Source organism: Mercenaria mercenaria, chromosome 13 (assembly GCF_021730395.1).
Source record: "Mercenaria mercenaria strain notata chromosome 13, MADL_Memer_1, whole genome shotgun sequence".
In the NCBI taxonomy this organism is placed as follows: Eukaryota; Metazoa; Mollusca; class Bivalvia; order Venerida; family Veneridae; genus Mercenaria; species Mercenaria mercenaria.
In genome coordinates, this window is record NC_069373.1 from 21,542,608 (window position 1) to 21,565,880 (window position 23,273).

General features: G+C 35.6%; 2 protein-coding genes across 3 annotated transcripts in view; one reads left to right on the plus strand and one right to left on the minus strand.

The window, feature by feature from the left end:
• The window catches only part of LOC123529434 (protein mono-ADP-ribosyltransferase PARP3-like), a 47,271-nt gene extending 42,162 nt beyond the window's left edge, over positions 1-5,109 (minus strand). Inside the window, exon 1 of the mRNA XM_045309763.2 lies at positions 5,091-5,109. The gene's annotated coding sequence lies outside the window, so the exon portion shown is untranslated. The remainder of the gene's footprint in view (positions 1-5,090) is intronic.
• A 195-nt stretch (positions 5,110-5,304) lies between these two features.
• Positions 5,305-23,273, plus strand: part of LOC123529433 (MAP kinase-activated protein kinase 2-like) — a 30,213-nt gene continuing 12,244 nt past the window's right edge. Inside the window, exons 1-3 of one of the 2 annotated variants that reach the window (XM_053521314.1) lie at positions 5,305-5,590; positions 10,333-10,472; positions 22,073-22,862. In XM_053521314.1, coding sequence (XP_053377289.1) covers positions 5,420-5,590; positions 10,333-10,472; positions 22,073-22,847 — 1,086 coding nt within the window. In that variant the 5' untranslated portion in view covers positions 5,305-5,419 and the 3' untranslated portion in view covers positions 22,848-22,862. Of the gene's footprint in view, positions 5,591-10,332; positions 10,473-22,072; positions 22,863-23,273 lie in introns of those variants that run through there. The other variant, XM_045309762.2, reaches the window with a different exon arrangement.

The window sequence follows — 23,273 nt, forward strand, 5'->3', positions numbered from 1 at the left end:
AGATAATGTCTTAAATCTTAAATGTGAAAATGTAAGTATAAAAGTTCTTTTACACAACAACAAAAATGCAATAAACAGTTATAACTGAGTTATGCTTCTCTTCTGTCCGCCCCTTCAATTCATTAAATCCCCTTCAATAGATATGCCATTCTTTTAAATGTTAAAAAATATGAAAAATTAAGTACAATTAGAAGGGGAGATGATCTGAGTTATGGGACCTGTTTGCTCAACTTCCTCATGAACCTGTAGATTTATGTAAAATCCAAATAAAAAACTTCCATTGGTTTCAGTGCTACTTAAGGAAAACTCTGGTCAGTGATTCTTAAGAACTTAGACGCAATATATTTGAACGGGGAGAAGAGCAATGTGTGCTTTTCCAAAATGCAACGCATGTTAAACAGTCATTGGTCAAAACAAAGCATACAGTTCACATGAAACTTGACTTAAAATGTACATTATGATTCAAAATTGTAAGAAGATGAGTAGGTTTTACTAAAAGAAATAGCACCTTAAGGACAGTTTTGTTTCATAGCTATTTAACGAAAACAATGATTTTGCCAATGCAAATATTAAAAGTCAAAAAACGGGGAGTAATTTTGTCAAGTCAAAAGAAAACAAAGAGTTCCACATGGTGTGAGATGCATAGGTTTTGTTAAGAGTATTAGCACTTTAAGGGCATTTCCAAAGTGCAAAAAATGGAAGTAATTTTGGCCAAAATTGAAATTCAGAATTATGAGACCTGGTAAATGGAATAGTTATGGAAGTTGACATGTTAACTTTAAAGTTTGTGTGAAGTTTCCTTCACATGCATGAATAGGTTTTAGAAATATTAAATGTCATTTTTTTGTCATTTTCAAAGAGAAAATTAAGGGGAAATACTTTTGTGAAAACAAAAGTCAGAGTAATTGGAACTGATATCTGAACTTGAACTTGACTAATGATTCTTTCATCCTCTTTTGAAGTTCCAATGTTATACTTCCATTAGATTCAGAGATGTTCAAAGAAAATATTAATTTTGTCACATTTCTAAAATGAGAATATGTTGTTGTTGTTGTTTCTTTTGTTCAAATATAGGACAGAGTTATGGAATTTGGTGTATAAACTTACATAATGATTTCATTGGTTTCATAATGAAATTTCAGTCAAATACATGTGTACATAACTAGATTTCAGAAATATCAAAAGAAATGTAAATGATGGAAAAAGGGCAGACATTTTTGTCAAAACAAAAGTCAGAGTTATGGGACCTGGTTTTGGAACTTGTCTTATGTTCCTACAAATATATTTTTAGTTCCAACATGCTATCTGTACTGGTTCTGAAATGGGACAGGAATGGATGGAAGGGAATAGACGCACTTGAAAAGATGATTCCTGTATATCAAACTCCTCACCCACGCACCTCAAACATAGTTGTGTGGGAATTTAAAAATATATATATCTATTTAAATGCCTAAAACTGTACAAGTATTGTTTTGCTTTTTAAAACGGTACATTTTTGCTTAGAAATGTCCATTTTATGTCTTTAGAATTATATTAAAGTGACGTGGTATCAGGGTTATTATATCTTTATATATACTGAACAGCAAAAGAAACTATCCTCGGGGTATATACTCTATTTATTAACACTGTAATAATAAAACCACAATATTTCCTAAAACAAATTAAAAAGCAATTCATTCAAATTAATTCCTCCAAATTTCATTAGAATTGATCACGTGTTAACGTCACTGTGATAATTTAAATGTAACAACCGTCAAACACAAAAATCCCAAAATTTCTATAGAATTTAACACATAAATGTAACAGTTTTCCATGTAACACATTTCATGTGTCTGTCTGTACGCTGTTCTCTAATACGGGGTATGTCCACCATTTGCTCTGATGAGTGATTGGATACGTCGACGCATGGAATTTACGTAACGTAGTATAATCTGTGCGGGAATGTTTGTCCATTCCTGGAGCACCGCTTGCTGCAACGCAGGAATCGTTTGAGGATGATGGTTGCGTCTAACTCTACATTTCAGTTCATCCCAGATATGTTCAATCGGCGACATATCAGGAGAACATGCGGGCCAATCCATTAGGTTAACGTTTTGTCCTTGTAGGTACTGTCGTGTTAGACGCGCAGTATGTTGTCTTGCATTGTCTTGTTGAAAGGTAAGGCTTGGCTCATTACGGCTGATAAAAGGAATCAGCGCCGGTGCTAGTACATCGTCCCTGTAACGATGTGCCGTCAAATTGCCGTTGATGACGACAAGTGGCGTTTTTTGACCACCACAAATGCCGCCCCAAACCATCACGCTTCCTCCACCAAAACGGTCCGTCTCTTCAACACAAGTGTCAGCAAAGCGTTCTCCTATTCTTCTGAACACTCTGGTTCTCCCATCAGCCTGACGCAACCGGATACGTGTCTCGTCCCTGAATATCACCATATTCCAGTCGGCACGCCTTCACCGTTGATGACGTTGGGCCCATGCCAAACGTGCTCTTCGATGTCTCTGAGTTAACACTGGGCGACGGTATGGTCGTCTCGGACGGAAACCATACATACGAAGCCTCCTGCGTATGGAATCTGCGCTAACCTGCCTGCCTGTGTTGCAGCCGTGACGGTGGCTGGTTGGAATCGGTTTCTCAGAGACGTCACCCTGATGAAATTGTCGTCAGCCTGCGTCGTCATACGTGGGCTATCTCAGCGTGGTCTGTCAGAGGTACTGCCAGTATGTTGGAAGCGTCTGCGTAATGAATTTATGGTAGCTTTAGTACAACCAAACAATCTGGCTATATCTTCTGAGCGTCTGTCGTATTGCATCATCGCAATTGCGCGCTCGCGCTGAATTTGATTCAGTCGTGTCATGTTACCAAAAATATTTCTTTTCTTTTATGCTGTTTCTTTTCCCCCGCTTTCTCTCTCTCGGACAGTCCTGTGTGCATACTATCAAGAACAAACTGCATGGTTCTGAACTGCCTTTTTATCTTAAAAATAAGTATCCCTCCATGTCAGACATCTCTACCAGGTACAACATTCTATATGAACTACAAAATAGTTTCAGAGAGCGTTGCTAATGTGAAACGCAACTCCTTTGATTGGTTGATGATCTAGCCAGAAGCCAGAAGTCTTGTTGGTGACCAGCAGTCAGAGCTTTTTCTCCTTGACTTTAACAAGACTTTTGACAAAGTTAGTCACACTAAACTACTTTACAAATTTTATGAGCATGGTACTAATCTTGACTGGGTTCGTTCCTTCTTAATAGGCAGAACTCATATGGTTGTTCTCGAGGGCGAGAGCTGTTTTGAAGTTCTTGTAACATCTGGTGTGCCCCAGGACTGTGTTCTAATGGCTCTCCTCTTTCTTCTACATATTTATGATTTATCTGATCATATTAAATCCCAGGTCCGAATCTTTGCTGATGAAAGGGCACAACAAGCTCTTTACACTCTACAGAAATGGGAAAATAGAAATGCACTACTTGTAACCCAAATAAATGCCAGGTTCTTAACATTTCACGGAATAAAAATTACATATTGTATGGCATGATCCTTGAAACGGTAACATATTAACAACAACAAATGTAGGTACATGCTAAATGCAATCAGTAATTTTGATTTACGCGTTAGAATAGTAAATTTTGATAACCACGTACCGTGATGTTCTGTCGGAAACATTTAAGTGCCGTTTCCCTGTTACGGGTTTAGTGCTTGTAACATTGGACCTCTATTCACAATTACTGATTGCATTTTATAGCATGTACTTACATTTACGCACATTTTCTGTAATTCAATACAATACAATAAAATAAATCATCCTTTGTTAAATTGTCTTATGAACTGCTAGCTTGCAAATATAAAACGTCAGAACTAAAATCGGTTCTGCTATCGAAATGTTTTGTGACGACTTTCCTTGTACATTGGAATGGTATCATAAAAGTAACTCTAACGCAGTACAGAGTGACCCGAATAGAGACCAAATTGTTTTAAAGTTCCCCGTAAGATACTGAAATCGGCTTAAACAATAAAAATAGGCAATTAAAGGTTCTTGCACTTGTGCTATGAAGTCGTAAGTAAGAATTAATAATTCTAACGCCTTGGCTTTCATAAGTTTGATCGAACGTGAACTGTCTTTTACAAAAATCGCACGAAAAGTGGAATTGAGCAGGACATGAACTATTTATCTCCGTGTAAGGCGTTCAATAACATTTTTAAGGCGCCAGGTAGAGACTTAGGGTAAATTGTCGGGAGGAGATAAATAGCATAGTCACAGAATGCACGCATGCAATGTTTGCAAAGTAAAAGAAAAGCTCACATACTTGGCAAAATATCCGCCCTAGGGTAGATTTGTCAACAGAATACGCCATATTTACCCAATAGGCACAATTTTCTCACTTAAACCACCGAAAGACACCATTTACGTCCTACCGCCTGAATATGGTCGCCCTTCGCTAAACTCAATATCAGTAAAATAAAAATGATACAAAGAATAGCAATTAGATCGATTCATAGTTCTGCACGTTAGATAAACCGAAAGTGATGGCGTAACGTCATCTGGAAAACGTGAAATAAAGCCTTGATTCGGCGTACGGAAATGAAAATCATTTTATGAATTAATAACAACCTATATGAGTAAATTTATTACAATGGCACTGTTACTATCTTTCTAAAGTTAAAATATGATAGTAAAACATCTGACACGTTAAAAATTCAAAATAATGTCTTAAAATTAGCATGAAAAGTGCGGTTCACTTTTATCATGTTCAAATATCTCAAAATTAAGCACACGGACCTATACATTTTACTTCACCACACTATAGGCCATATGTTTATTTCCAACTGTGGGAAGTTTCATTAAATTCTGCATTGTAGGAAAAATTATATTCGCGAAAACATTATGAAAGTTATGATTTTCCCATAGACTTCCATTATGTAAAATTGCGTGAGTTCTGATTTTTTCAAATCAGTCTAGCAAAAAATCAAGCACACGACCCTATCTTTTTTATTTGCTGAATTTTCTAGGTATATTCTGAAGTTTTGAAAAATCAGAGTTTAATCAAATTCTACATTGTAGAAAAAATTTCGATCCAAACGTGCAGTACTACCTAACTACAGTACTGTTTTCAGTCTCTCATTTTCATTTTGACATCTTTTTCTTGCACTGACTGCGCGTCCGTTAATAATATCCGAAAGGGGAGTATATTAGTAGTCTGAAGCCAGAAATCCGCTCTTATCCCATACAGAGCCTCTAATGTTTCGCAATCGTTTAAACGCTTTGTTACTAAATTAAGAATTGATGTCATTCGGCCTTATCGCAAAAGGTCACAACAAACAACGTAAACTGATGACGTTTTACGCATTAAAGGGTGCTGTAGATCACAGATGTCGGAAATTTCCTAATTTCAGACTTTAAAACTGTCGTAACACTCTCAATATGTTCAATATGATGGGCGATACACACTCGAGATCATTTGTGAACTTGCAGCCTAAAAAGACAGCAATAAGTCAAGACTATAGAGTGACAGGAAGTGTTTTAGGTTTAGGAATAAACGGAAAAGTTGTGGAGTGTTTTTCTCATAAAACTGGAGAAAAATTTGCCTTGAAGGTTAAAAACTTTGTGTCTATATAACAAGATTAAGTTGTTAGATATTTCTGACATTATGTCGTATATCACGTGCTTTTGTCTGACATTACTCTCACACATGAACACTTGTTCTTATATTATATATTAATATATTATTGCCAAGTTGAATTCATCATTATTTGTAGGAATTCCTTCTTTGTATCATTTTAGCAGAAGCTTTTCATTAAAAGATACGCAAAAAGTGTAACAAAAGAAACAGGAGTTCACTGTACATGTGCCGATATACTGTATTGTCCAAAGTAAAATTTAGCAGTACAGTAATTTATTTAATTAATATGAGTCACATACATGTGACAGATAATTATTGGTAGTTTAGTATCAGATTGGTTTCAACTCCAGTTTAAATACTCATATCATAAAAGTTTTTTTTTGAAATAATGAATTTTGCAACCAGAGTTGTTGTCTTCCCAGAAAGGCAATGACTGTGTGCCTGTGAGTGGTTTTGACATTATCAGAAGATAGATACTTAGACAGAAAGGACAGTAATCCAAATATGATAGTCCCATAGAATGAGTAACATATGTACCATATATAAGACACATTAAGAATTATAATTGGAACTTATTTATTTACATTTAAATATTATTCATTGGCAGGAGTCAGTTGTATGTACCTAAGAACCACTAGCTATATTTTCATGAAAGTTGCTTATACTTTGAGCTTGACTATTCGAAGACTTTATATAATGATATAAGTAGAGGCTAGAGCTATCCTACTCTCTACGGCATCATTGTCACACCTTGGTTATGTTTTTTGTACCAGTCCACATTTTGACAAAACCTTTTTAGATAAAGCTATGAAACTTTTAATTTGTACCAACACACTGTCTAGTTTTAGGCAAGAGTACATAACTCCATAAAGGAAACTTTTATCACTTGTTTATTATAACAATCGCTATCTGTAGGCAAGAGTATATAACTCCGTCAACTATTTTGGCTGAATAATGGCCCTTTTTGGTCTTGGAAATTGGTACAAGTTTCGTGTCCATATTTTGTCAAAACTATTTGACATGTGTCTTTGAACATTTGTTTATCATCATGATTTCCATCTGTAGGCAAGAGTACATAACTCTGGAATCATGGTCCTTTTTGGACTGAGAAATTGGTTCAGTTTTTGTCACTATTTGTCATGTGGCTTTGAAACTTTGAACTCTTGCTTATCATCATGATTTCCATCTGTAGACAAGAGTACATAACTGTGTCAACTACTTTGGCAGAATTATGGCCCTTTGTGGACTTGGAAATTGGCTCAGCTTTCATACAAGTCAGCATTTTGTCAAAACTGTCTGACATACATATGTGTCTTTGAAACTTTGAACATTTGTTTATTGTCATGATCTCCATCTGTAGACTTGGAAATCAGTTAAATTTTTCATACCAGTTCATATTTTGCCTAACCTGTTTGTCATATGGCTTTGAAACTTTGACCACTTGTATACCATCATAGTCTACATACATAGGCAAGACTGCATAAGTAGGACTTTAAGTCAGTTTTGGCCCTTTTTATACGCCCAAAGGGACGTATTATGTTATAACCCTTTGAAGGATTTCAAAGAAACTTGACACAAATGTTCACCACACCGAGATGACGTGCAGAGCGCATGTTTTGGATGTCTAAATGAAATCTAGGTCAAAGTTTGAATATGGGTCAAAAACTAGGTCATCTGGTCAAATCAAAGAAAAACCTTGCATATGTGATAGAGGCTGTATTTTTCAATTGATCTTAATGAAATTTGGTCAGAATGATTGCCTTGATGAAATGTAGGCCAGATTTAAAAATGGGTCATCTTGGGTCAAAAACTAGGTCACAAGGTCAAATCAAAGAAAAACCTTGTATGTACACGCAATAGGGGCTGCATTTTACACTGGATTTTCATAAAATTTAGTTAGAATGGTTGCCTTGATGAAATCTAGGTCATTTTCGAATATGGGTAATCTGGTATAAAAAACTAGGTCGCTAGGTCAAATCAAAGAAAAAACTTGTGTATGCAATAGAGACTGCATTTTACACACAATTTTTATTGAATTTGATCATAATGTTTGTCTGGATGAAATGTAGGTCAAGTTCGAATATGGGTCATCTTGGGTCAAAGACTGGGTCACCCAGTCAAATCAAAATCGCATTTATAGGATGTTCATTAAATTTGATCAAGAGCGACCTAGGACCATTTGGTCCCATTGTTGATTCTATCTTCATAAAACTTAATACGATGTAGCAGGAATAATGCCTGGTACACATTTTAACAGTTTATCACAATATATTTTCTGTAAATGGAGAAAATAAATTATGTTAATAAGAATGATATGAAAAAAATAGCTTGTAAAATGTAAAAAATAAAAAAATACACAAGAGACAGATACAACATGTACTTAATTTAGTGGCTTTTTTTTTTAAGTTTAGGAGAAAAAATGTATACTGAGAAATTTCACTGTATTTATTAACAATGTTACAATAAGGAAAGTAAAAAGCACTACAATGAAAAATCATATTGTGTCTTATGATTCTGCTTATCTTCGTAATAAACTACTTCTAAAAAGTTTCAGTTGCACAATCATATTGTTTAAAAATGAAACAGTACTTGTATGTAAGTTCTTAATATGTTTAAGGATTTGTGCAATTAAATATTCTTTAAATAAAAGTGAAAAGTTTAACAACAAGAAATATTATTGTGGTCATTAACATTGGATGCAGCTGATTGGATGATTGCCTTTGCTCAGAAGATAAAACCAGTTGTTTTGGGAGCTAGTAGGTCAAAGTTTCACAGTAACCTTAAAACGGAAAAGGTTTCTGCGCAGTAACACTTTGGTTCACATTGGTCAAACTTCATAGTGGTCAGTAGATTACCCCTGTTGTTTACGGGCCTGTAGGTCAAAGGTCAACGTTTTTGGCCTTGAAACTGAAAATAGTTTCTGCTAAATAACTAAAGAACGCAGTAGTCAAACTTTTTAGAATGATTGCCTTTAGATGACCCAAATTGATTTTGGGACAGTATGTCAAAGGTCAAGGTCTTAGAAATCATGAGACTGAAAACTGTTTCCATTTGATAATTAAATTATGTTTTGGTCTACAGTTGTCAAACTTCATAAGATGATTACCTGTGGCCAGTAGATGACCCCTGCTGTTTGGATCAGTAGGACAAACATCAAGGTCACAGTGACCTTGAGACTGAAAACTTAAGAACAATGGCATACAGATGTCAAACATAATAAGGTGATTTCCTGTGGTCTACAGATAACCCCTATTGCTTTTGGGGATCAGTAGGTTAAAGGTCATGGTCAAAATGACATTAAGACAGAAAACAGTTTCAGCTAAAACATTTAGCCTACAATTGTCAAACTATGTAGAATGATTGCCTGTGGTAAGCACATGACCCTTATTGTTTTTTGTCAGTATATCAGTGTCACTGTGACACCATAAGACTGAAAAGCTTTCTGATCAATTTTCGAACTTGATAAGATAGTTGCCTTTTGTCAGTAGATGACCCTTTTTGTTTTGGGGTCAGTAGGTCAAATATTAATGTCACAGAGACCTTGAAACTGAAAATGGTCTTCATTCAATAACAAAGAATTTTTCGGCCAGCAGTTGTCAGACTTCATAGGATGGTTGCCTGTGATCGGACCGTTACCCCTATTTGGGACAGTAGATCAAAGTTCTGTGACCCAAGGACTGAAAATCGTTTCTGTTCAGTAACTTAAAAGCCCTTTTGCCTACTGCTTTTAGTCTTCATAGGAATTAGGAGGATAGCCTATTGTCAGTAGATGACCCATATTACTTTGGGTATCATTAAGATAAAAGTCAAGGTCAAAGTGGTCTTGGTAACCACTCAGTAACTAAAGAGCACTTTTATCTACGATTGTCAAACGTCATGGGATGATTGCATGTGGTCAGAAGATGACTCCTTTTGTCTTTGGGGTCAGTGTAATATGAGCCGCGTCATGAGAAAACCAACATAGTGCGTTTGCAACCAGCATGGATCCAGACCAGCCTGCGCATCCGCACAGTCTGGTCAGGATCCATGCTGTTTGCTTTCAAATACTATTGCAATTAGAGAAACCATTAGCAAACAGCATGGATACTGACCATGGGATGATTGCATGTTGTCAGAAGATGACTCCATTTGTCTTTGGGGGTTAGTGTAATATGAGCTGCGTCATGAGAAAACCAACATAGTGCATTTGCGACCAGCATGGATCCAGACCAGCCTGCGTATCCGCACAGTCTGGTCAGGATCCATGTTGTTCGCTTTCAAATACTATTGCAATTAGAGAAACCATTAGCGAACAGCATGGATCCTGACCAGACTGTGCGGATGCGCCGGCTGGTCTGGATCCATGCTGGTCGCAAACGCACTATGTTGGTTTTCTCATGACGCGGCTCATATTAAAGGTCTCAGTGACCTCAAGACTGACTTCAGTTTCAGCTCAAAAAGTAAAAAATGCTTTGGCCTTTAGTTGTCAATTGATAGCTTGTAGTTTCTGGTTGGTACATTGCCCATACAGTGTTGGGGGTTCAGTAGGTCAAGGGCATAGTGAGTTTGGACTGAAAATGGAGTATGCCATCATGGGGGGGCATATGGCTTGTCTGTATTGTTTCTTTTTCACAAGAACATGATTGATGTATGATATAACAAGCATAGCCCTTCTTCTGTAGTAAATTATTATTAATAAACCACTTTAATTGCAATAATATTTCTATTGGTACAGGTGCTTCGAGATGTGCCAAAAGCTAGGAGAGAAATTGATCTACATTGGAGAGCTTCCGGATGCAAACATATCGTGAAAATTATTGATGTTTATGAAAACCAATATGGAGGTCAGAAATGTCTTCTTGTTGTCATGGAATGGTAAGATGTTAATCAGTAATTTCATTGTCTCATTTATGTAGAATAGTGATACTGTGACGTCGTTTATACTTGTAGGCCAATTTTATGGTTTTTATGGTCGAGTTAATCCACACAATTAAATCTGAAAAATCAAGATTCATTATATTTTGTAAATCTGCATTTATTTCAACTTCAGAAGTGGAAAATTAATATCACCCATGAAATAGAAATAGCCGTCCAGAGGAAACCTGAAACTTTCATACATGTCAGATTTCACAGTATATTTCATGAAGTGTACAGTGTTTCTGTTTGTGTATAAATTCTTGATTGTGTAATGTCTAACTGCGTTATATCTGAATTTTGGAACACCTGATGAAAGCTGCCTTTTGTCAATATTAAAGGCCAAAACCATAGTGTTGAGTTTTATACTGAATAATGAAATTCCTGGGAGGTTGTTCTAAATAGGGATTCAGTGTTTATATATCCAAGTGAATGATAATATTATTTTACAGTTAACTTGAAAGAATTGCATTTACCCCCAACCTCCACCCCAAAAATGAGAGTAAAGGTTACAGCTGGTAGTATACTACACTTGATTTACATCTTGAAATAAGAGACCACAGAGTTCTGTTGATATAAACAGATATTGCAAATCTGGAGCAAAGTTTTGCAGTGTTTTGAGATGTTTGTGTTTCTAAATCTTGGAAAACAGATGTTAAAGGTGTAATTAAAACTTAGGCAACACTTTAATGAGTTGCTGTATTATGTAAGTTTATATCAATTTAATTAAGTAAAGACCTTGCTTGTAGGGCTTTTGAGGCAAATAAAGGTAGCTTATCGAAATTCTTTTACATGTTCAAAACTGTAGTGCTGCTGTACGAAAAAAAAAACTTCTATAAGCTTATCAACTTTCAGTGGTCCAGATCAGTGCACATCCATACTGTTACTGTTTGTTTATCCCCACAGGGATACTGTTTGTAATTTTGTTTATCCCTACAACATACTATTTGTTTATCCCCATAGCCATACTGTTTGTTTATCCCTACAACCATACTGTTTGTTTATCCCCACAGGCATACTGTTTGTTTATCTCCACAACCATACTGTTTGTAACTTGTTTATCCTCACAGCCAAACTGTTTGTTTATCCCCATAGCCATACTGTTTGTTTATCCCCACAGGCATACTGTTTGTTTATCTCCACAACCATACTGTTTGTAACTTCGTTTATCCTCACAGCTAAGCTGTTTGTTTATCCCCACAGCTATACTGTTTGTTTATCCCCACAACCATATTGTTTGTAACTTTGTTTATCCTCATAGCCAAACAGTTTGTTTATCCCCAAAGCTATACTGTTTGTTTATCCCCACAGCCATACTGTTTGTTTATCCCCACAGCCATACTGTTTGTTTATCCCCACAACCATACTGTTTGTTTATCCCCACAACCATACTGTTTGTAACTTTGTTGAGTCGGCTAAAGGCTGAAAGCCTTTTGACGAGTCCTTGCTGTTCAGGGATTCTCTAAATGGACCGAATAACACGTGAAGGGATGTAGTTCCATTAGATTTCTCAAACTTCAAACAGTTCACTGCATGAATGAAGTTAAGTTGTGTCAATTCCCTTTGCTATGACCAATATACGATGTAATCTGTCATATTTATGATTTGTAATTGTGCAATACTCGAATGTAACTCATTAACAGTCTAAGGAATCTTGACAAGAAACTGCTCAGCTCTGAGCAGTAACACCTCAGCAGGAATACAGTTATAATTACTCTACAGACCCTTTGATCTAATATACCATGACAGTCAGCTGGTGGTCAGCAATCTGAGGGATAGAGTAGGGCTGATAAAAATTACAAGCACACAGCAGAAGCTAAACAATATTAAAGAAGACCTATGGGCATAATTTATACATCAGTTTAGCAATAATTATCTCATGGTTGCTTTTGTATATACAGTTATTGCTAATAAATGATTTTGCTGCTTAAAAATAGGGTGTCAAAATTAAAGTATAATTTTAAATTATCATTATAAATTCTGTTACATTTTAATTTTGGGTTTTTTTTTCAATGTAAAATACAGGTAAACATTGCTAACAATCAAATGCCCTAAATAGTTATAGTTTTAAATTATAATATGCAGAGTCTCTTTAACAAAATATATATTGATAATAATTAGTAACATTTTATGAAAAGGAAACAAAATATGAGCCGCGCCATGAAAAAACCAACATAGTGGCTTTGCGATCAGCTTGGATCCAGACCAGTCTGACATTTGAATAGGCATAATAAGAAGGATGTACATGTCTTATAATGTCTTACTACATGTATAACGTCAGATGGGGAAAAAGTAAAAAAAAGTAACAATGATAATTTAAAGTATGTTTTAAATTTAGGCAACACAAAATACATTTTTTTTCTATATTCAACTGTAGAATATTAATGATCATGATTTCTTAAATTTTTTATTTGAATCTTTTGAAGTTTTAACTCTTACTATGTACCTTGTGTTAAGTTTCTGCAATATAAACTTGCCCATCTTTCAATTTTGACAGCACCATTTATATTATTTGAAAACTTACTAACTGAATTGCAAACAGTGTAGATCATGATCTTGTTCTGCAATGGTCGCAGAGGCAAATACAACTGCCACTGCAATTGCCGCTAGCATAATATTTAGAGTTAAAATTAAGTACATAGTTTTGAACTTTTGACCTTGCTTGAACAATAATATAATTACAAGCTTTCTTCACAATCGAGCTAAAATACATTAATAAAACCTAACAATTACATGCATACAATTTATACATGTATAAATATGTAATATGTAATATGTTAATTACATACATACCCACGTAGAAGCCATTTCAACAAGGAGGGCGGGGTCCTATTATCATGGGGATCAGGGAGGACACAAATGTGAGTCTGGAAGTATGGGTTCAAACTTATAATAAAATTATATATATCCACAGATGAAATTAGTATAAGAAGTTTAGATCCCGAGCGTACATCATATCAACACTAAACTTGGTGGAGGTGGGGGCAAACTACACACTCCCCCAAGCCCTGGTCTGATGCCCTACTCCCTTCCCTCTGTCTAGTATGTCCAATAAATGATACATTTACTATATTTGCACATAAATTGTAGTGTCAGTGTAACATGCACTTCCATAATCAATTTACATAATATTTGATAGACTTAGTGGTTAATTCAGAGGTTGCTTCCGTCTGAGACCTTTTTTGTGTGGTGCTCTCATGAATGCTGTGTTTTTATGCTTTTTAGACATACTTGAAAGCTCACTGACATTTAAAATGTGCATCTAGACTGAAGTCGTACACATCACCATTTTAATTTTTCTTCAGACAAAGGGTTTCAAGTTTTGATCCAGAAAAAAAAAAGAAAGTTAATGTGTTACATATTTTTAGATTACAATTTACCAAGATGTTCAACATTATATCAGCCTCCAGTGTTGGGTCATAATTCACTGTGGTCAGTTAGCTTGTCAGTGATAATGGGACAACATGCTGGGCAGCAAACCACAGATATTTTCTGTATCTGACCAAGATTCCTTAGACTGTTAAGCATAAATGTGCATTTTAAGAATTGCGCAGGCTTACAAAGCTTGGGTAACATCCAGCGAAAGACAAAAAATAGTTTCACAGGGCTCCAGATAAGATGCGTATTAGCGTAAATTACGTATAGAAATAATGCAAATACGCATGTCTAATACTTTCTAAGCGTATAAAAACGTATATAAAATTACAGAAACGCACACAATGCTTTTTTGAAAACAAAATCTGAATCGTCTGGATGCGTTAGGTAACATAGCCGATCAGCCTTAATTCTCCTACATTGAACGTAAACACGCATCGTATGATTTCTATAAACTTTGCGTTGGTTGAATTTTGCAGTCAGTAAACGGATAAATTATCGGAAGAAGAAGCTCTTACTGGTTTGTTTAGTTACTACTGATATTAAAAATGATTTTAATTCTTATTTTTCGAGAAATAAACAAATCGGCGAAACATTAAATTGTATTTTCTTGTAGTTTTTGAAATCGAAAGTAGATCGTCTATGTTTGGCTGCTTTCACGAAACGAAACAACTTTTTTATGAAAAGATTTAAATAAGAGGTAATTTAACCGTAAACTTAAATGTCAGATACTGCCAATTGCTGCTAAATGTCTTCGTATCATCACAATATGTAAAATATATTGTTGGAACTTGAGAAAAGTGTAATCGTATCCGGATATAATATTTTGGGTAAATATCGAGCTGTGTTATGAAATTTTTAAGGGTGGGCGATATACCGCGGTAGACCGGTTATTGCGATGTTTTTTCTGACGATACGATATTGCGATATGATTTTCGAATACCGGTTATTTTATAACATTAAGTAACACTAACATAAACCAAGAAGATTCACAAAAAAAAAATTCCTTTTTTTGCCAGCACGATTCAACTTACATGTTTTCATTTTTCTCCTTTCATTTCCGGTGCAGGTGGCAGACTGGTTTACAGCTATTTTACGGACCAAATTCCACATAATGAAACCAATTAGAAAATTTAGATAAATATAATTTCGTATTTTTCAGCGACTCATTAGTAATTTTCTATCAACTAGAATTTATTATTCTTACAACAGCTATACCATTTTCCTCATTTATAATCGGTGAATTGAGCAACCTGTGTTATATGATTGTATCCGTAAATTGAATGTAGTGCCCCACAATAAAGTAAATAATATTTTGACGCAGTCTTCTTTCGCTTTTGAATATCCGGTAATCGGCGTCATAGCATGATAGCAACTGAAGAGTAAATTGACAATACTCCCCATAATCTAGTCAAAACTTTTATTTTTTTGTTTACTGGTATTTTTATTTATTGAGAAGGTCGAGCAAACACTCGTGTTGTTGATACTAGTCATTTTACTCATTTTTAATTGAATAAATTTGAAAAAACATTATGATTCGTCATGTTTTTGTTCATTAAATAACTGGTACAATATATCGCAGTATATTGCAATATCCACATACAATATTGCAATATATCACAATACCAATTTTCGTGGCAATACCCATCTCTAGAAATTTTAAGAAAAAAACTAAAAACAAACTGAAACTGGTAGACTATACTGTCAGTACATCAATCATTAGCCGACTCAGGCCCTTCAGGCCTTTGATTTATCCTCATAGCCAAACAGTTTGTTTATCCCCACAGCTATACTGTTTGTTTATCCCAACAGCTATACTGTTTGTTTATCCCCACAGCCATACTGTTTGTTTATCCCCACAGGCATACTGTTTGTTTATTAGCTCTCCTGAGTTTTTGTGATCGCTCAATGTCCGGCGTCTGTCTGTCTGTCAACATTTAGCTTGTGTATGTGATAGAGGCTGTATTTTTCAATTGATCTTCATGAAATTTGTTCAGAATGATTGCCTTGATGAAATCTAGGCCGAGTTTGAAAATGGGTCATTTGGGATCAAAAACTAGGTCACTAGGTCGAATCAAAAGAAAAACCTTGTGTATGCGATAGATGCTGTACTTTTCAATTGATCTTCATGAAATTTGGTCAGAATGATGGCCTTGATGAAATCAAGGTCAGGTTCAAACATGGGTCATCTGGGGTCAAAAACTAGGTCACTAGGTCGAATCCAAGAAAAACCTTGTGTATGCGATAAAGGCTGTATTTCTCAATTGATCTTCATGGAATTTAGTCAGAATGATTGCCTTGATGAAATCTAGGCCAAGTTTGAATATGGATCGTCTGGGGTCAAAAGTAGGTCACAAGGTCCAGTCAAAGAAAGACATTGTGTATGTGATAGAAGCTGTATTTTTCAATTGATCTTCATGATAATTAGTCAGAATGATTTCCTTGATGAAATCTAGGTTGAGTTCGAATATTAGTCATCTGGGGTCAAAAACTAGGTTATTAGATCAAATCAAAGAAAAACATTGTGTATGCGATAGAAGCTGTATTTTTCAATTGATTATAATAGGATTTGGTCAGAATTATTTCCTTGGTGAAATCTAGGCTGAGTTTGAATATCGGTCATCTGGGGTCAAAAAATAGGTCACTAGGTCAAATCAAATAAAAACATTGTTAATGCAATAGAGGCTGTATTTTTCAATTGAAATTCATGAAAGTTGGTCAGAATAATTGCCTTGATGAAGTCTAGGTCGAGTTTGAATTGGGGTCATCTGGGGTTATAAAGTAGGTCACTAAGTCAAATCAAAGAAAAACCTTGTGTATGTGATAGAGGCTGGATTTTTTAATTGATCTTCATGAAATTTGGTCAGAATAATTGCCTTGATGAAATCTAGGCCATGTTTGAATATGGGTCATCTGGGTTAAAAAAAACTAGGTCACGAGGTAATATCAAAGAAAATTTTTGTTGAAACTCAACAGACCACATTTTTGGTCCAATCCTAATGAAAATTGGCCAGAATATTTGTTCCCATGAAATCACTAGGGCAAACATGTTTACACTGTTATGGTATGTTTCTCAGGTGAGCAACCTAGGGCCATCTTGGCCCTCTTCTTAATTTCAGCAAATTATAAGCAACCAGTATGGATCCAGGTCAGACTGCATGGATGTACAAGCTGATCTGGAACCATACTTGTCATAAAGCCCTAAAGTTAATTTTTCGCACACAGGTGTTCTTATACTTGCAGCCAGCCATCTTAAACTTTCACAACATCTGCAAATTTACTAAGCTCATTTTGTAAATGTTTTTGAATGGGTCTTACTAATGTTTACCAAGTTCCATTTGTGATTTTTAGCTCACCTGTCACATAGTGACAAGGTGAGCTTTTGTGATCACCCTTCGTCCGTCGTGTGTGCGTCCGTGCGTCAACAATTTCTTGTCTGCACGATAGTGGTTTCATTTATGATTTTATTTTAACCAAACTTACACACAACTTGTATCACCATAATATCTTGGATCCTTTCTTGAACTGGCGAGATCCCATTATGGGTTCCAGAGTTATGGCCCCTGAAAGGGCCAAAATCAGCTATTTTGACCTTGTCTGCACAATAGCAGCTTTATTTATGATTTGATTTTTACTAAACTGGCACACAACTTGTATCACCATAAGATCTTGGTTCCTTTCTTGAACTGGCCCGATTCAATTATGGGTTCAAGAGTTATGGCTCCTGAAAGGACCAGAATTAGCTATTTTGCCCTTGTCTGCACAATAGCAGCTTCATTTATGATTTGAATTTAATCAAACTTGCACAAAACTTGTGTTGCCATAAGATCTCAGTTCCTTTGTTGAACCAGCCAGATCCAATAATGGGTTCCAGAGTTATGGCCCCTGAAAGGGCCAAAATTAGCTATTTTGACCTTGTCTGCACAATAGCAACTTCATTTATGGTTTGATTTTTAAACCAAACTTGCACACAACTTGTATCACCACAAGATCTTGGTTCCTTTCTTAAACTGGACAGATTCCATCATGCGTTCCAGAGTTATGGCCCCTTAAATGTCCAAAATTGGCTATTTTGGCTTTTGCAGCCATATAGAGACTTCATTTATGGTTTTATTTGATACAAACTTCCAAAATATCTTCAACAACAATAAATCTTGGATTCCATGACAAATCAGATCCATTCGTAGTTTCCAGAGTTATTTTATATCTGATTACCTCTCCTGATTGTAGTCAAAATGGATTTATATCAGTAAGTACTTACAGGACTTATTCGAAATTTCATTATTGTCATTAGTTGGACTGAGCCAATCAGGGTAGACAACTATGGACTGATTTTATGTCAAATTACCTCCCTTTATTTTTGAAATTAAAATGGGTATATCTCCGTAACTAATGAAGATACTGATCTGAAATTTCATTTATGTTAACAGATTTATTTGGCAGATCCTTCTTTTGTTAACTTACAATAATTTTCTTTTGAATTACTTCCCTTTTACGTTACTATAAATAGCCTATTTTTAGTAACTTTTTTATTATTGGCCGTAGGGAAAAACCGAGACCACTTTTCTGTGGTACAACAATGATGGTACCTCCAATTTTTAGCTCACCTGTCACATAGTGACAAGGTGAGCTTTTGTGATCACCCTTTGTCTGTCGTCCGTCTGTGCGTGTGTCCGTCCGTCAACAATTTCTTGTCTGCACGATAGTGGTTTCATTTATGATTTTATTTTAACCAAACTTGCACACAACTTGTATCACCATAATATCTCAGTTCCTTTCTTGAACTGGCCAGATTCCAATATGGGTTCCAGAGTTATGGCCCATGAAAGGGCCAAAATTAGCTATTTTGACCTTGTCTGCACAATAGCAGCTTTATTTATGATTTGATTTTTACTAAACTGGCACACAACTTGTATCACCATAAGATCTTGGTTCCTTTCTTGAACTGGCCAGATTCCATAATGGGTTCCAGTGTTATGGCCCCTGAAAGGGCCAGAATTAGCTATTTTGGCCTTGTCTTCACAATAGCAGCTTCATTTATGATTTTATTTTAACCAAACTTGCACACAACTTGTATCACTATAAGATCTTGGTTCCTTTGTTGAACTGGCGAGATCCCATTATGGGTTCCAGAGTTATGGCCCCTGAAAGGGCCAAAATTAGCTATTTTGACCTTGTCTGCACAATAGCAGCTTTATTTGTGATTTGATTTTTACCAAACTGGCACACAACTTGTATCACCATAAGATCTTGGTTCCTTTCTTGAACTAGCCAGATTCCTTTATGGGTTCCAGAGTTATGGCCCCTGAAAAGGCCAGAATTAGCTATTTTGACCTTGTCTGCACAATAGTAGCTTCATTTATGATTTTATTTTAACCAAACTTGCACACAACTTGTATCACTATAAGATCTTGGTTCATTTCTTTAACTGGCGAGATTCCTTTATGGGTTCCAGAGTTACGGCCCCTGAAAGGGCCAAAATTAGCTATTTTGACCTTGTCTGCACAATAGCAGCTTCATTTATGATTTGATTTTAACCAGACTTACACACAGCTTGTATCACCACAAGATCTTGGTTCCTTTCTTGAACTGGCCAGATTCCGTTATGGGTTCCAGAGTTATGGCCCCCTCAAGGTCCAAAATTGGTTATTTTGGCTTTTGCAGCCATATAGAGACTTCATTTATGGTTTGATTTGATACAAACTTCTTAAATATCTTCAACAACAATAAATCTTGGATTCCATGACAAATCAGATCCAATCGTAGGTTCCAGAGCTATTTTTTATCAGATTACCTCCCCTGATTATAATCAAAATGGATTTATATCAGTAAGTACTTATAGGACTTATTCGAAATTTCATTATTGTCATTTGTTGGACTGAGCCAATCAGGGTAGATAACTATGGACTGATTTTATGTCAAATTACCTCCCTTTATTTCAAATTAAAATGGGTATATCTCCATAACTAATGAAGATACTGATCTGAAATTTCATTTATGTCAACAGATTTATTTGGCTGATTCTTCTTTTGTTCACTTACAATAATTTTCATTTTAATTACTTCCCTTTTGCATTACTATAAATAGCTTATTTTTAGTAACTTTTTTATTACTGGCCATAGGGAAAAACCGAGACCACTTTTCTGTGGTACAACATGGATGGTACCTCCAATTTTTAGGTGTATTTTGACATATCTGTACCTTTTAAAAAAATTTTTTCTTTTTGGTTAAATTTCTTCCCTTTGTTGTTCCTGTCCTTTGGACTTAGATATTTTTTCTGAGGACCTTCTTGTCCTCAAGTGCAATGATAACAGGTGAGCGATATAGGGCCATCATGGACCTCTTGTTTCATGTAAGTTAGGTGATGAGTATCGATGCAGAGGTTGTGAGTTGAGTCCAAGAGTTTCAACAAATTTTACCTACATTTGTCAGTTATGTAGTAGAATACTTTTGGAAAACAGGTTTCTTACTTGTATATAGTTTAAAATAGAAACAATAAAAGGCCTGCAAATCTTCTAGTTTACCAGTCGAGTGTTATTTATTAATGCTGCAGAAACTTTAAAGGCAGTAAATTGTTTGTTTTTGACAGTATGGAAGCCAATGAACTGTTTATTTTTTCCATACCTCATGTTTTTATTTCTATGTAAATGAGATGTTGAACCAACATTTGTAGTCCTGTTTGGCGCCATATAATCTGTAATGTGTTGGTGCGCCGTAAAACCCAAATAAATAAATAAATAAATTGGCTCAACTGAGCAGAAAGTGCTCAAGGTGACCTATTTGCCTCCATCTGTCATCAATAATTTGACTGTTAACACTGTAAAGGTCACAATTTTAGCCCAGTCTTAATGAATCTTGGTCAGAATATTACCCTTAATAAAATTTTGAACATGTTCATTACTGGGTCATCTGGGGTCATAGACTAGGTCAATTTATAGGAATACCTTGTTAACACTATAGGGGCCACATTTTTTTACCTCACCTTTATAAGACTTTGTCAGAATATTTATCTCTTTGAAATCTGGGACAAGTTCCAAATTGTTTTACATAGGTTCAAAAATAAGGACACTTGTTCAAATCATAAAAAATCATGTTAACACTCTTAAGGCCATATTTTCTGTTTCTTCTTAAACATTTCTCAGAATGCTTGCCTCTATGAAGTCCAGTTAAAGTTTAAAACTGGGTTACCAGAGAACAAAAACTAGTACACTACATTGTAACTTAAATCGAAGAAAATGGTTGTTAAAATTCTAGAGACCTTATTTTCTGTTTGATTTTCTTGAAACATTGTTAGAATGTTTGTCTCAAAATAATCTACGTCAAGTTCAAACTGGATTTCCTGCAGTCAAAAGCTAGGTCATTAGATCAAATCATATAAAAACATTGTTAACACTCTAGAGGCCACATTTTCTATTTGATCTTTGTAAACCTCCATCAGAATGTTTGTCTCTTCAAATATAAGTCCGGTTCAAACTGGGTTACCTGAGGTCTTAAACTAGGTCATTAAGCCTAATCATAGAAACCTTGTTAACACTCCAAAGGCCTCATTTTCTGCTTGATTCATAAGTTTTTGTCAGAATGTTTGTTTCTATGAAATCTAGGTCAATTTGGAAACTAGATTATCTTGGTCAGAAATTAGGTCACTAGGTCAAATCATAGAAAGACATTGTTAACACTCAAAATCCCATATTTTCTATCTGTTCTTCATGAGACTTTGTCAGAATGTTTGTCTGTTTAAAGTCTGTGTTAAATTTTAACGGGGTCACTTGAGGAAAATCTATCATTAGGTCAAATCATAGAAAAACTTTGTAACATTTTAGGGGCTATTTTTTCGACTTGATGATCATAATTCTGTTAGAATGTTTTTCTGTTTGAAATCTAGTTCAAGTTGAAAAGTGGGATACCTGACGTCAAAAACTATGTCACTAGGTCAGTTCATTTGAAAAAATTGGTTAATCTGCCTGATTTTCATAAAACTTGGTCAGAATATTTGACTCTTTTAAATCCAGTCCAATTTTGGTACTACATGTAGATAAAGTGGGGTAAGAACTAGGTCAAGTGAACGATACAGAGCGTTCAGGGCCCTCTTGTTTTGTATTTTAAGAGCGTGGAATGCAGTGAACTGTTTATTCATAAATGTATTTTGACAGTGGTACTGGTAAATTTTATTTATATATTTCCAATAGTATGGAAGGTGGTGAACTGTTAGTTAACTATTCATGCGTGTATTTTGACAGTATAGGAGGTGGTGAACTGTTTGTTAACTGTTCATGTGTGTATTTTGACAGTATGGAAGGTGGTGAACTGTTTGTTAGCTGTTCATGTGTGTATTTTGACAGTATGGGAGGTGGTGAACTGTTTGTTAGCTGTTCATGCATGTATTTTGACAGTATGGGAGGTGGTGAACTGTTTGTTAGCTGTTCATGCTTGTATTTTGACAGTATGGAAGGTGGTGAGCTGTTAGTTACCTGTTCATACGTATATTTTGACAGTATGGAAGGTGGTGAGCTGTTTGTTACCTGTTCATGCGTGTATTTTGACAGTATGGGAGGTGGTGAGCTGTTTGTTACCTGTTCATACATATATTTTGACAGTGTGGGAGGTGGTGAGCTGTTTGTTAGCTGTTCATGCATGTATTTTGACAGTATGGGAGGTGGTGAGCTGTTTGTTAGCTGTTCATGCATGTATTTTGACAGTATGGGAGGTGGTGAACTGTTTGTTAGCTGTTCATGCTTGTATTTTGACAGTATGGGAGGCGGTGAACCGTTTGTTACCTGTTCATGCATGTATTTTGACAGTATGGTAGGCGGTGAGCCGTTTGTTACCTGTTCATGCGTGTATTTTGACAGTTTGTTACCTGTTCATGCGTGTATTTTGACAGTATGGGAGGTGGTGAGCCGTTTGTTACCTGTTCATGCATGTATTTTGACAGTTTGTTACCTGTTCATACATATATTTTGACAGTGTGGGAGGTGGTGAGCTGTTTGTTAGCTGTTCATGCATGTATTTTGACAGTATGGGAGGTGGTGAGCTGTTTGTTAGCTGTTCATGCATGTATTTTGACAGTATGGGAGGTGGTGAACTGTTTGTTAGCTGTTCATGCTTGTATTTTGACAGTATGGGAGGCGGTGAACCGTTTGTTACCTGTTCATGCATGTATTTTGACAGTATGGTAGGCGGTGAGCCGTTTGTTACCTGTTCATGCGTGTATTTTGACAGTTTGTTACCTGTTCATGCGTGTATTTTGACAGTATGGGAGGTGGTGAGCCGTTTGTTACCTGTTCATGCATGTATTTTGACAGTATGGTAGGCGGTGAGCCGTTTGTTACCTGTTCATGCGTGTATTTTGACAGTTTGTTACCTGTTCATGCGTGTATTTTGACAGTA